Source organism: Ctenocephalides felis, unplaced genomic scaffold (assembly GCF_003426905.1).
Source record: "Ctenocephalides felis isolate EL2017-DRISC unplaced genomic scaffold, ASM342690v1 CF-g0.4_SCAFFOLD_01604, whole genome shotgun sequence".
NCBI classification, from domain to species: Eukaryota; Metazoa; Arthropoda; class Insecta; order Siphonaptera; family Pulicidae; genus Ctenocephalides; species Ctenocephalides felis.
The window spans coordinates 48,361,655-48,375,739 of record NW_020537758.1 but is presented as its reverse complement, the minus strand read 5'-3'; the positions used below and the strand labels follow the sequence as shown (position 1 = coordinate 48,375,739).

Below are 14,085 nucleotides of genomic sequence, written 5' to 3'. Positions count from 1 at the left end.
CGAAACGTATGGTTACCTTAGTATAATATGTTAAGTACTTTAGTTTTAATCTAGTGTTTGGAATGCATTTAGGCATTTATTTATATGTATTATATATGAAGGTAATATATAATACTAAGTTATTCAGTATCAAATAATATCTTTCTAAAAGATTTTGGAAACTTAGGCCTAAGTAGAGTACAATCAACACATTAGCAAGAATTACGTGAAAGTATATATTTTAGGCAATTTATGAAAGTCAACTTTGCTTAATTCAAAGGATTAAATTGAGATATGTAAAAATAACAATTTTGAATAAAAATAATAATATTACATCTAATATTTTTAATTTTTTACCTTGGGAACAGCTTCATCTGGTGGCCAAGCATCACTTGGATTTGAACGAAGACTACAAGAAGAACGCAGCCCCTGCTTTGGGCTATTATTGCTACTAGGAGCCATAGTTTATTATTTTCTGTATTCAATCTGTAATAAAATACAAAACTATTTGAATAAAGTTCTCAATTAAATTAGAACAAAATAAAAGAATAAAATATATATATATGTGCAGTGGCTTTGTTATATCAAATATTATAATACAACCTCTAAAACAATAAATTTTTTAATTATTAAGACTTTAATTATTCATTACTCTATTTTCTACGCTTTCTTGAATCAAGTTTCATGCAAAATTTAATGAAAATTGTTTAACCAAGTTATAAAATTTTCCCGCGTGTTATTCAATTCAATTCAATTCAACAAAATCATAAAGCTTTCAGAACTCTAAAAAGAGCCAATTTTATAAACCAAATGTACTAAGATCTTGATTTTTCTTGTTAAATAATATGTACAAATTATGATAGAAATAAATTTATTATTTAGTTTAATAAGGAAAAACTATATTTTTATTGTTATAAATATAATTCTTAGTATGTCAATTGCAACAGTTATTGATTAAATGTCCATGGGAAAATAATAAATTAATTATCTCTGATAGCTTCAAAATTGTTAATGCACATAATTACTAATTTTCAATTAACTGAACTTATTTGAAATAAAATCAGATTATGATAGAATTATAAAAAACTAGTGACCTTAAGGCAAATTGCTGGTACTTTCCATACCTGAATGAAACATTCGAGGAATATTAAGTGTTTTCAAATAGATTATTACAAATACTGCAACTTTTATTATTTTTATTTTATAGACAAAATATAAGAGCTTATAAATTAGACGACGACGTTTATTTAGCTTAATCAATCGGATTTAAAATGAAGAACATTGTCTAATATTTATAAGAAATATGTAAACTGAATTGCAAAGTTAAAATTAATTATCTGAAGTATAAGTATGTTTAGAACTTTAGCTAGAATTAGAATCGAAATCCAAATGATTTTTGATATTAAAAAGATATTATTTGAAAATTAAATAAAAAAAATTATTCTCCAAAAGCAATACAAGCAGATAGTTTTTTGAATCATTGAAATCGGAAGATTAGTTATCTCAAAAACTACCATATTTTGCACATTTAGCTCCGTGTCTTCATAACGAATGGACCTGCCTTTGCCAAAAACTGACCACCACTTTTCCCCGTCATTACAAATTGAATGTATTTTTGGATCATTCAAATCGGATGCTCCCTTCTCTCAAAAAGCTTTGTATTTTCGAAACGGTTAGACCAACATTTGCCAAAAACTAATCAGCACATCACCCTATCAATAGGATTTCATTGTTTTTTGAATCATCCAAATCGGTTGTTCCGATCTGACGCCCGAAATCATCAACGAAAAATTGTATCCATACATACACACACACATTCATTTTTTCTGAGGTTCTGCCAAAATGTTCAGAGACCTATGAAACGTAAAGATATGCAAAAGTGCAGAAAAGTCTATTTTTATCGTCATAAATATAATTAAATAATAAATTAATTACATTTGATAGCTTTGAAATTGTTATTGCATATAATCAATTATTTTCAATTACCTGACTCAATTGAAATAAAATCAGATAATGATAAAATTATGGAAAATAAATATTAGCCAAAAATCTTTTCTACAATATAAGACTATTTTATTAAAAAATATTTTACAAAATTGACGATGGAATATAATATAGGTAACTAAAGATTTTTTAATTTTTATGTAACCTTTACCAAATAACATGAATTTAATTATGGGCCATTGGGCTTCACGGTTATTAATTCATGAACTGTTTATTTATTTTTCAAATTGCTTACAAATTAAAATTCATTAAACCTTCATATAAATTCGTGTTAATTCGTCATAAGTGAATAAAATATTCAGCTTTCTATTGAAACAAAACAATATCATTTCTTCTTAGGTAACAAACATGATTTCATGAATTTTGCGCATATTAAAACGTAGTTTTTAAAACAAGCATCGAAGCGTTTAGTACATCTATAATATTTAGAAACTAATATTTCACAGTAATTTAATTCAATTGTGTTTTATGTTCATTTCTATTTTGATAGAATTTATGCGGTCTGCAAAGCAATTTGTGGCTTGTAACATTAATTTGTAAAGTGAAATGTAGATGTAAGTATATTACGCATTTCCTGCGTTTTAATGGAAAAATAATATATATATATATATATATATTTATATATATATATATGATTATATATAAATATATATAAGTGTAACTATATTGTCAACGTAACTATTTTTCCTGTTGCAAAACATGGAAATGTATCCTGTACATGTAACATGTATGAGTTGCGTGAATAATTTACATATTTCAATATTTGTTTTTCAATAATTTCATTTATATAATTATTTTCATGTTAGCTGAAATGTGTTATAGTTTTATTAACAAGATTGCGAACATATAATTAAATAGAGTCATATCAGCAAAGTGTGAAACAAATTATTTACTAAGATTTATAGCAGTTTCAATTCCTCTAGCTATAAATCAATGTAATTATTATATCTTAATAATTATATTAATATAAAATTGCTCTCATATTTTGTAATGCCAATAATGTTATAAATATTAAAGAACAATATAATGTGTTACATTGAAACTATTTTTGATCATAAGGTCTGATGTCAAATATATCAGAGATTTATAAATTTTTTTTTGTATATTATTTTTTAACAGCAATCAAAACCTTACGTCCTATGAGCTGTTGGGCTAAAACTTCTCCTTACTTCGTATTTTTTAGATGATAACCCAATAGTTAATTCATCCATATTTGATGATTTTTGTTATTAGAATTAATCTAATTGGGCTGACATTTTATTGGTGCAGCAATGCCGGGCAAGGGCTATTTTCACTTGGAAACATATTGCTATCTATATTTCCAAGTAAAAATCGTTGTCACTGCTGCCTGACAACAGGCTGCTCAAAGTGGGTATCGAACCCGGGACCTCTGAAACATGTCTCGTCGCTCTTAACCGCTTACCTGCGGGCGAGCCCTATTTATAAATATATGGACCTAAATATTAAAAATTACTAAATCTTTTTTTTTAGATTTTTCTACAAATAAATAATTAGTTTCTGCTACAAATTTATGAACTTTAGTAATTCTAAGATAGCATTTTTTATTTATATTTTAATTAAAATCTATCTAGTATTACATGAAGACATGCAGTGATTGTCTTGATAATTTAAGAGATGAATTTAAGATATGATTTTAATTTATTAACTTCCTCTAGGGCAAGTTATTATTCGTCCAAAAATCGAAAATGAAAATGTTTATATATATATTTACTTTTGAGAGGTTTCTGAACATTTTGGCATACCTTAGAAAAAATGGATGTATGTTCTTGTGTGTGTGTGCGGATACAAATTTTTGTCGACGATTTCGCGAACACGGATCAGCCGATTTGAATAATTCAAAAAACATGCCATTACTACTGATAAGGAGACGTGCTGATTAGTTTTTGGCAAAGGCAAGTCTAACGATTTCGGAAATACGGGGCAAGTATTGCCAAAAGTAGTATTTCAGTTTAGATAACGAAGCGTGCGATTTAATTAATTCAATAAACATTTTACTTGTATTGACAAAATGAACAACTGGTAAAATTTTTGTAACGACAGGTCCAACGACTTCGGTGAATCTAATAAAAAAAGAAAAAAATAATGCCATTTAGCGGTCAAAATTGAATATTAAAAATATGTACATCGTATTATCAGATATTTTATAAAGATTAAAATAATAAGTACAAATTTTGAATACATTTATATGGGTTCCGTACCAATGTTTGCACGTTAGGCAACTACGCGGCGCTTAAGCGCTTTGATAATTTGACTTAAAATCAGCTATGCAGCGCGATTGCTTAAAAAACGTTCGAAATTTTAAAAAAATCCAAATACAAAAAATCAGATTTTTCAAAAATTTCCAAATTTTTCAAAAATCTAATTTTTGAAAATTTTTTTTTAATAATTTAGTTTTCTAAATGTTCTAGTCTAGTTTATTAAATGTTTGATCAATTTAACATAAAAATTTATAAAAACAACATTATTCAAGCGATTTGCAGTAAAATCCCTTCGTTATTATGGTACTATCTAATTGATTAAATACAACCGTTATTTAATCGAATAAAATTGATGTCAGTCTGCTGAATAAGCTCTAGGATAAAAAGTTCTCGTAAAAGACTTGTCTAGTTTCTATATTGATTTCTGATTGCTTATACCAAATCGAAAGACCATTTGTCACGTACAATAAATAATTATTTAACAATCTATTGAAGGCTTCTATACAACATGATAACCTATGCAAGTCATATGTATGTCATTTTCTATTATATGTGAGTACCCGGTTTTATTGTGAATATTGTCATAGAAATTGTTGCTCAATTGACTTTCCTTTCATGGAATTCTAATTTATTTATTTTATATGGCTTATTTGTTTACATTGATTGAACCTGTTACAATTTTTTGAATCAAAAGTGTTCTAGTTTTCCTTTATAAAATGTGTGGTTTCACTTAAAATAAAATCTATAATTGACTACATTGGTAAATGAAAGTAGTTTTGTAAAACAGAGAAAATGCACTCTAGTTGGTCGAGGTGAAATTTCACTACGTAGGAGTTTAGGTAATAATATTGATTTTAAATGATGCAGTAAGAATATAAATTATGCTGTTAACAATATTAAATAATCACAACCATCTACATGTTAACTTATAATGGAACTAAAATATTAAACCCACAACATATGAAAAGTTAACTAATTGTTAAGCTTAATTTTTGTAGAACAATATCTGCTGCCACAAGTTAAAATGTGTTAATATTTATCACTATAATTCAAAGTTCAGAAATCTCATGAATTGCCGTTGATAATATTTCTAAAAAATAAATTATAAATTATTTTTTGTATATAATATAACCTGTAAACAAAAATCCATTATTTAAGATGTAGTAAAACGAAATTTTCGTAAGGTGTAGTAAAAAAATCCATTATTTAAGGTGTAGAAAAAAAATCTATTATATGAGGTGTAATAAAAAAAATACATACATTATGTAAGGCGTAGTAAATAAAAATCCATTTTAATGAAATTCAAATCTATTTCTTTGAAAACTCAGTGACCCAAGTGAATAAATTTAGAAGTTTATCCTCGAATTATTATTGTCTTTTAATTGTTAACGAATTTCATTAAATATTTCGACAAGCCTAATAAAATTGTTGAATTTTGATTGATATTTACGATTTATAAATTAAATTAAATATATTAAATTTTATGCGAGTTTTGTTTACATTTTATTTATTTTTAGTGAAATTTATAAATATATTTATCACAAATAATCTTAGAGTTTTACAAATCTTTATAAAATACTATATTATACTATTTTAGTTTTACTTGATTTTTTTAATAAGATATTTGCATATATAATAAGTTATTAAAAATAAATAATATTGCAATTAAATATGCTTAGAATATAAAAAATGTACGTCCAAATCATTCACTTTTATGTTGGCGAAGTTTTGACTAGTGTCACCAATGTACATTGAATCGCAATTTAATCAATTAATTTGATAAACCAGATTTCTACGACTATCGATGTTAAAAGGTGTCCTTGTTATTGATAGCATAATTATTAGTATTAGAATTGGTAGCATAATTATTATTAATAATAATAACATTAGTTATTTTTAATGGTGTAGTGTGACTTAAGTTGTTAAACAATCACAATTGAATAAAAAACTGGAAAAGTGGATTCAACAAGTCTGACTTGTAAAACAAGCCCTTAACGAATAACAAGTCTTTATGAGAAGAGCCTTTTTATAAAAATATAATTTTATTTTTATTTTGTTTTAATTTAATATTTATCAAAAATATAATATAACTTGGACTAGTGGTTTATATATTTTGGTGTGTTTTTTGTGTTTTTTCTTTAGTTTATTTGTATGCACTGAAGATGGGTCAACTCAAGGCTCGAAACGTATGATATTACAATAAAAACATTTTACTACAATAAAACCGTTTTTACTTATTGGATGGGTGCCCAAATTCAACTTTATCATAATATTTCACTATCTGAAAAAAACTTGTCGCTTTATATATATATATATATATATATATACTAGCTGACCCGGCAAACGTTGTTTTGCTAAATAAGGTATATTCTACACAATTTCTAGAGAATCAAAAATATTAATATTTTAAGTGTATAAGGATGTGTTGTTTGAATGCTTCTTTCAAAAATTTGTTGTCTAGACATTTTTACCCTGTAGGCGGGGTAACTTGAAACGGGCAGGTGGCAAAAAGATTTAAAGCCTTATTATAGTTTTAAAGGTATTTTACAAAATAATTACATTTTTAACTAATGCTTAAAAACTACCAACGGAAGAAAATACTTTTATTATGGATTCTCAAAGATTACCGTTTATCTCCCCCATTTCAAAGATTACCGTTTTCAAATCAAGCTTGTAGCTGGCTATAAATCTTTTTTCCTGTACTTTCAAATATTGTTGTTAAACAATGCTTAACTTTACTGATTTTTGACAAATCGGTGGTTGGCCTTTTTAACCCCGGACCTTCATATATTACTATCTATTCTGCGATAAATTCTGGAAAATTATAACTGGAAAAATGTTATTCGACAAAAGGTCCATTTGATCGATACCAAATTTAGGTTCTGAATTTAAATAACATAAATAAAAAATAATATAACCTAGAAAATGTTTTATAAATACCAATGAGCATATAATTATACAAATAAGATCTTTCAGAGCACCGTGTTTGAGAAAAATATGCCAAAAATGCATTTTCATATTAACATATCAAAAAAGTTTATATTTTCTCTAGTAACACTTGGGGCCCGTTTACTATATATAAATAAAACTACAAACAAAACTACTTACTACAAATTTATCACAAATAAATAATATTCGCGTAAAACATCCTATTAAACGTAATTGAACATCATCTGTCAAAAGCGTTTGACATTTCACGAAATTGCCACCGTCAATTGTTCTATTTAAATTACGCTTCTACAAAAATTTTCAAATTATAAATGTAAAGTTTCTATGCGGATTTGAAATAATTTCTCACCTTTTGGACATTCTCTGGATTGGCACAAATTTTTCAAGACTAAGACTGGCCAAATCGATTCAGCCGTTTTCGAGTTTTATTCGGACATTTGAAAGAGAGCTCCATTTTTATATATAAGATATATATATATATGATAAAAATTGTTTCTTGGGCATCCATCCAATAATTAAAAAAACAGTTTTAAAGCAAAATGTTTTAATTAAGAGAACATTTGTTTCGGGTCCAGATTTGACCCATCTTCAGTGCATACAAATAAATTTTTAAAAAAATACCACAAAGCACAACACAAAATTGCAACAAAAAATAAGTATGAAAAAAATTGAAAAAACATCAAGTTATGAAAATTTTTGAAAATTGTAAAAATTAAAATAAATAATATGTTTTTTTATAAAAAAAAAAAAAGCTTATTCCAAAAGCTCATCTTGTTAGTTTGGAGACAGAGTTGCGTGTGTCACACGTTTTTTTATAAAAAAACATATTATTTATTTTAATTTTTACAATTTTCAAAAATTTTCATAACTTGATGTTTTTTCAATTTTTTTCATACTTATTTTTTGTTGCAATTTTGTGTTGTGCTTTGTGGTATTTTTTTAAAAATTTATTTGTATGCACTGAAGATGGGTTAAATCTGGACCCGAAACGTATGTTCTCTTAATTAAAACATTTTGCTTTAAAACTGTTTTTTTAATTATTGGATGGATGCCCAAGAAACAATTTTTATCATACTATTTCACCATCTGAAGAAAAACCTCTCGCTTTATATATATATATATATATATATATATATATATATATATACCATTCTCATTATCTATCAACTTATTGATGAATGAAATACAAATCATTCCCATCCTAAAACCAGTTCGAAATCTACTCTTACTTGCACGCACCATTTATTTAACTCGAAGGGCTTTTTTCTCTTATTACTTTAATTTTCAATAATTCTATGAAAGTCGTTTTTTGAGAAAAATCGCTCGGTACTTGTTTATATCGACCCAGATATTATCTGTGGTTTTGTTCGAACATCTTTTATTTCATGCAGAAATCTTGAGTGAAAACTGGTTAAAATGAAGAAAGATAAGAAAGAAGAAAGGTGCGAATTCACATGAGGAACATGTGCTCTGCGAGTTTTTAATAACGCATTATTAATTATTGAACACAATTTATTATGGGAAAATTAGTTTAATTTTTTAAATAAAGCACTTTTTTTAAAGTAGAGGCCACATCTGTTGTGATAAGATATGAGAGTTATAAAAATTGGTATGGTAGAATAAATATTTTACAACAAAAAATTTCATGCTTCCCTAGTTAAACTTTTTAAAGAATTGGCTTGTTATGATATTACTGAATTTTCTCAATTTGATTTCAATAAATATTTTCTTGCATAATACTTATTATTTGTGTAGTCTGACCATCGCCTGTTTTTTTTTATTTTTTTTTATTTTTGATAATTTTATTTTTTAAATTTAATTATATTTTTATTTATATTTATTAATATTTTATTTTATTTATATAAAAAATAATAAAAACAATTTTTCTATTTTCTTATTGCTATTTCATTAATTTAAATTTTTACGGTTTTATATGAGTATAACTTTCAACCTTGTGCAAGAATTTTGAGCTTGACAGGTGGTCTAATAGACTTTAATATGATGAACTTGATGATAAACATTGTATTTAATGTTCGAATGCTTTTTTTCGGCTCTTTTTTTCAGAAGAATTATTATAAAATTACTATCCTTTTAATATTAATTATGAATAAGCTTGAGAAGAGCCGGAAATAATATCTATTATTGTTGAGTACGGCTTATGAATAAATAAATAAATAAAAATTTTAGAAAAACTTGGTCTTTTAAAATATTAAAAAAATTTAGAATAAGTGCCACTAAACAGTTTTTAGATTTAAGATTTTTATTATTTAATAAAAAAGCATATTAAAATCACAGGTAATTTGATTATATCCGAAAATCACCTTGACCATTTCTAATTAACCCTAATTATTCTAATAACCAATTTGTTATTTAATATTTTAGCATACAAATAAGCACAGATGAAATGATTAAATCCAATCCTAAACTATTCCAATTAGATTAAGTTAGTCAATAATTTTGCATAAAAAAATCACAGAAAAAATGATTAAATCCAAAAATCACATTAAATTGAACCATTCCAATAAAAATATGTTATTTAATCATTTAGCATACAAAGAATCACAAAAAAATATTATATTTTCTAAGAATCATGCTAATTGAACAATTCTAATTAGAATTTATTATTATTTCAGCATATAACGAATAACAGATAATATGATTATATCAGAAAATCACCTTAATTAAGCCATTTTGATTAGAAAATACCATTCGATAATTTAGCATATAAATAATGACAAATAATAATAATAAAATACCCAAAATTAACCTTAATTGAACCATTCTAATGAGAATTTGTTATTTTATAATTTAGTATAAAAATAATTACAGATAATATGATTATATCCAAAAATCATTTAAATGCAAATTATAATTTATTCAAAATAAATTTCATTGCACAACAAAACTTTATATGTTCTGAATTAGTAAAGCAAAAATTACTCCTTATATTAATACATTTTACTTCTAAGCAAGAATAGATGGGATTATTGATGGAAGATAAATTTTGCTTATGTAATAAATTTAAAAATTATAGAAAAGATAAATTGAATTAATGATGGAAGATAGTTTTTGCTGTGTAATAAATTTAAAAATTATAGAAAGAAAAGGAAAGCCTTTCGTTATATGCTTGGTAAAAAATATATAATTTTCAACTTGCAAATATTTTTTTTTCTATTTATATCAACTAAAATTCTATATCTAAAAAAATTATAAATTGGCACTTCAAATTTAAACAACAAAAAAAAGTTTATAGAGTTAATTTTATTTTTTATAAAAATTTTAAAATAATAATAAGTGGTGAATAACTATGACTGATTGCTTATTCATAATATAATAAAATTTGTAGGACAATAGAAATAAAATTAAATAGAATACTGAAGGGCAGAAGTACTGTAGAAAAATTTCTCTATTTTTGTAATTAAAAGATAGTTAATTAATGCATTTAATTTAATATTCGCCGCAGATCCTTGCAAGAAAAGAGTTAAAATAATTTTAGCAAATATAAACAAATAAAATAAATAATTTATTACATTGTTGCCATTGAATGTGGGATAATATATATATATATATATATATATATATATATATATATGTATATATATATATATTAGGCGGATGTTCATAAATACAATAATTATTTGAAGAATATCGCGTGTATCATAAATAACAAAGTCACAATTATGTAGGTCACTTTAACCGAGCATGTAGTAATTTTTTCGAAATAATTCCTTTCATATAAAATGACATAAAATACAAAAAAATATTCTTTGGCACAAAAAGCTCATACACACAAGTAAAAGTGACTTTCGAACTGGTTTTAACCTTGACTTATTTATCCTGTTTATATCAGGACTTTTTATTCGTAACATAAGTAAAAGTGAGACATAGACCTAATTTCTCTAGAATGAAACTATAGCAGTTGAGATGTACTATTTTATTATATATGCTTTTTAATAATGTACATTTAGTCATTTTACTACTAGTACATTTTATTAGGAATATTTAAATTTATAAATTGAATTTAAATAAATAAAATTTTAAATTAAATCTTTTTTTTCAAAAGACCAATCAGCTATATTATTACTCGACTTAATTTTACTTTGCTTCTTGGTTCATTACTTGTTATTTATGATGATTTTCCCCTTTGCTCATTTTAATGAGGAAATAATTTACAACACATGATCTCAACCCATTCCTATTTAATTCTTTTCAGACTATTAAGTTATAAAAGCGTAAAGCTTTTTCCTGTAAACTTTTTCTCTTTAAAAATAAAATTTGCATTACACAAGCAAATAAATTACCAAAGAAGAAAGTCATTCGCAATCTCACATCGGGTAAAAAGTATTTATTAGTACTTTCACACTTATTTATACATCTGCTTCAATTATTGCATTTACGACTGCAATTAGTAATTAGAAAAATTAGATTAATTTTTTTTCGAGAAGTGCATTCAAACTACTTTCATAAAAGTCAAAAAACAGTTTGAAAGAAATTAAATAATAAGTGTGAGAATTTTCCGATATAATAATATGATAGATAAATACTTCAATAGTGTGAAATAAAAATAAAATGGAATTATAATAGAAATGATAAGAATTTTGTTCTTGATTCATTCATTACTATCATATAATAGATATCACGTGATCTATACAAAACACAACATTTACAAAGATTTCTAAGATTAAATTACAATTGCAAAGCTACAATACAAAAAAAAAATTATAAAATACATAGAATCTTATTAGAACTATTTTATATTGGTTGAAAACATAACTATTCAAATCAACCCCTCTAGATAATCGTGACCAACACTTCCCTTAGGGTAGTTCATTACATTTACGATCTCGTATATCAGATAGTACCAGATATATCTTCGAAAATATAAAAACTTCAATAGTATAAAATGAATTGCCTAAGGTAATTTATAATTAGTTATATAAATTTTTTTAGAAATATTTTTTCCAAAATACAAAGAAATAGCTCGGCTGATCGTCGCACAAAACTGAGAAACGATAATCCTCATCAAGATCAAATGCCTTTTAAATTTCTGAAATCGGTTCAGTCGTTTCTGAGCAAACGTCGATGAAAGGTCTTATTTTGACAAACGCCAAAAAAACGATACTAATTTTTGGACTAACTGATGAATTTTTAAAATTAAATGACTTGTCGTAGGGCCGTAATATTTTAGTACGATCTACAAGACCATGGTATCTACCGTCAAACAAATTCACACAAGAAGTGATTCTCGGTCAAATTTGTAAATAAATATAAAACTATAGAGAGAAATAAGATACATTAATAAAACTCCATTTAAATTAATCCCTTCCCATTACTAACCCTAGGATAGTTCACTAAATCTTTGCGAGATAGAAGAACTATATACATATATTTTCAATCAAAATAAAAAAAACTTCAATAGTATAAATTACCTCAGTTAACTATAGGGAAGAATAAGATATATTAATATAGATCCATTTAAATTATCCCCTGGATACTCGTGTCCATTAGTACCCCTAGGATAGTTCACAAAATATAAGCCAGAAGCACTATTTATATATTTTTTTTATCAAAATAAATAAAACTTTATTAGTATAAAATGAATTACCTGAGGTAATTAATAATTGGTTATATAAAATTTACATAAAAAGTGATTCTCGGTCAAATTTGTAGATAAATACTAAACTGTAGGGAAGAATAAAAAACATTAATTTAGATCCATTTAAATTATTCCCTGGAGATCGTGTTCATTACTATCCCTAGGATAGTTCACTTAATATAGGCCAGATAGAAGCACTATTTATATATGTTTTGGAACAAAATAAAAAAACTTCAATAGTATAAAATGAATTACCTAAGGTAATTTATAATTGCTAATGTAAAATTTACACAAAAAGTGATTCTCGGTCAAATTTGTAAATAAATACTAAACTATGGAGAGAATTAAGATACATTAATATAGATCCATTTAAATTATCCCCTGGATACCCGTGCCCATTACTACCCTTAGGATAGTTCACTAAATTTAGGCCAGATGGAAGCACTATTTACATATATTTTCGATCAAAATATAAAAACCTCAATAGCATAAAAATGAATAACCTCAGTTCAGTTAAATATAAAATTTACACAAAAAGTGCTTTTCGACCAAATTTATAAATGAGAAAGAATAAAACACATTAATAAAATTTTATTTAAATTATCCCCTAGATTCGGGCCCATCTTAGCCAGGTAGCAGCACTATTTTTTTATATATTTACAGTCATACTTCTTGAGTCACTTTATGCAATTAGGTTTTTTATATAAAAAACTTAATCGTATATAGTGATTTAAGTCATTTTTAAATAATAATATAATATAATTTTTTTTCTAAGATTATTGTAAATGCATTTATTATTAAAATCTTTCCTAATTGGAATTAATCCGTTCTGTAGAAAAGTAATATCGTTTAGAATCTATTGTTAATCGGATACCATAAAAATCTATTTTTTCACCTTCCTGTATATATAATGAATTATTTTAATTGCATATGCCAAAATATGAATCGACCTAATTTTTTTCGACCTTTAAATTCGAGGTCGTTATAATAAATCGGTTCTCTTTGAATTGTTAATTCAAGGTAGGCGTGTTCTCGATGCAAAATATGATTGTTGTATTTTGATAATACGATTTTAATAAGCTTCCTTTTGTTAAATCACATTTATGTGGAATAAAAAGTTTATATGGTTACTTTAACCAGTTTAATTTGAGCATAAGTAAAGCATTGATATAAAATACGGCTGCTGAAATGTATTTTTAATTACAAGAATTTTCCAGTAAATAACTTCTTTAGATGAAATTTTTTGGAAATATATTAGATAATTTAATAATCATTTATACTTTTCAATATAATTTCTACTTCTTCAATATATATTTCTACAACTGACAATTTGGATCA

At 25.2% G+C, this 14,085-nt stretch overlaps 1 protein-coding gene across 1 annotated transcript in view; it reads right to left on the bottom strand.

Annotated features, from left to right (window-relative positions):
• The window catches only part of LOC113373898, a 54,410-nt gene that overhangs the window by 19,913 nt on the left and 20,412 nt on the right, over positions 1–14,085 (bottom strand). The window contains exon 2 of the mRNA XM_026614163.1: positions 337–465. Coding sequence (XP_026469948.1) covers positions 337–441 — 105 coding nt within the window. The 5' untranslated portion in view covers positions 442–465. The remainder of the gene's footprint in view (positions 1–336; positions 466–14,085) is intronic.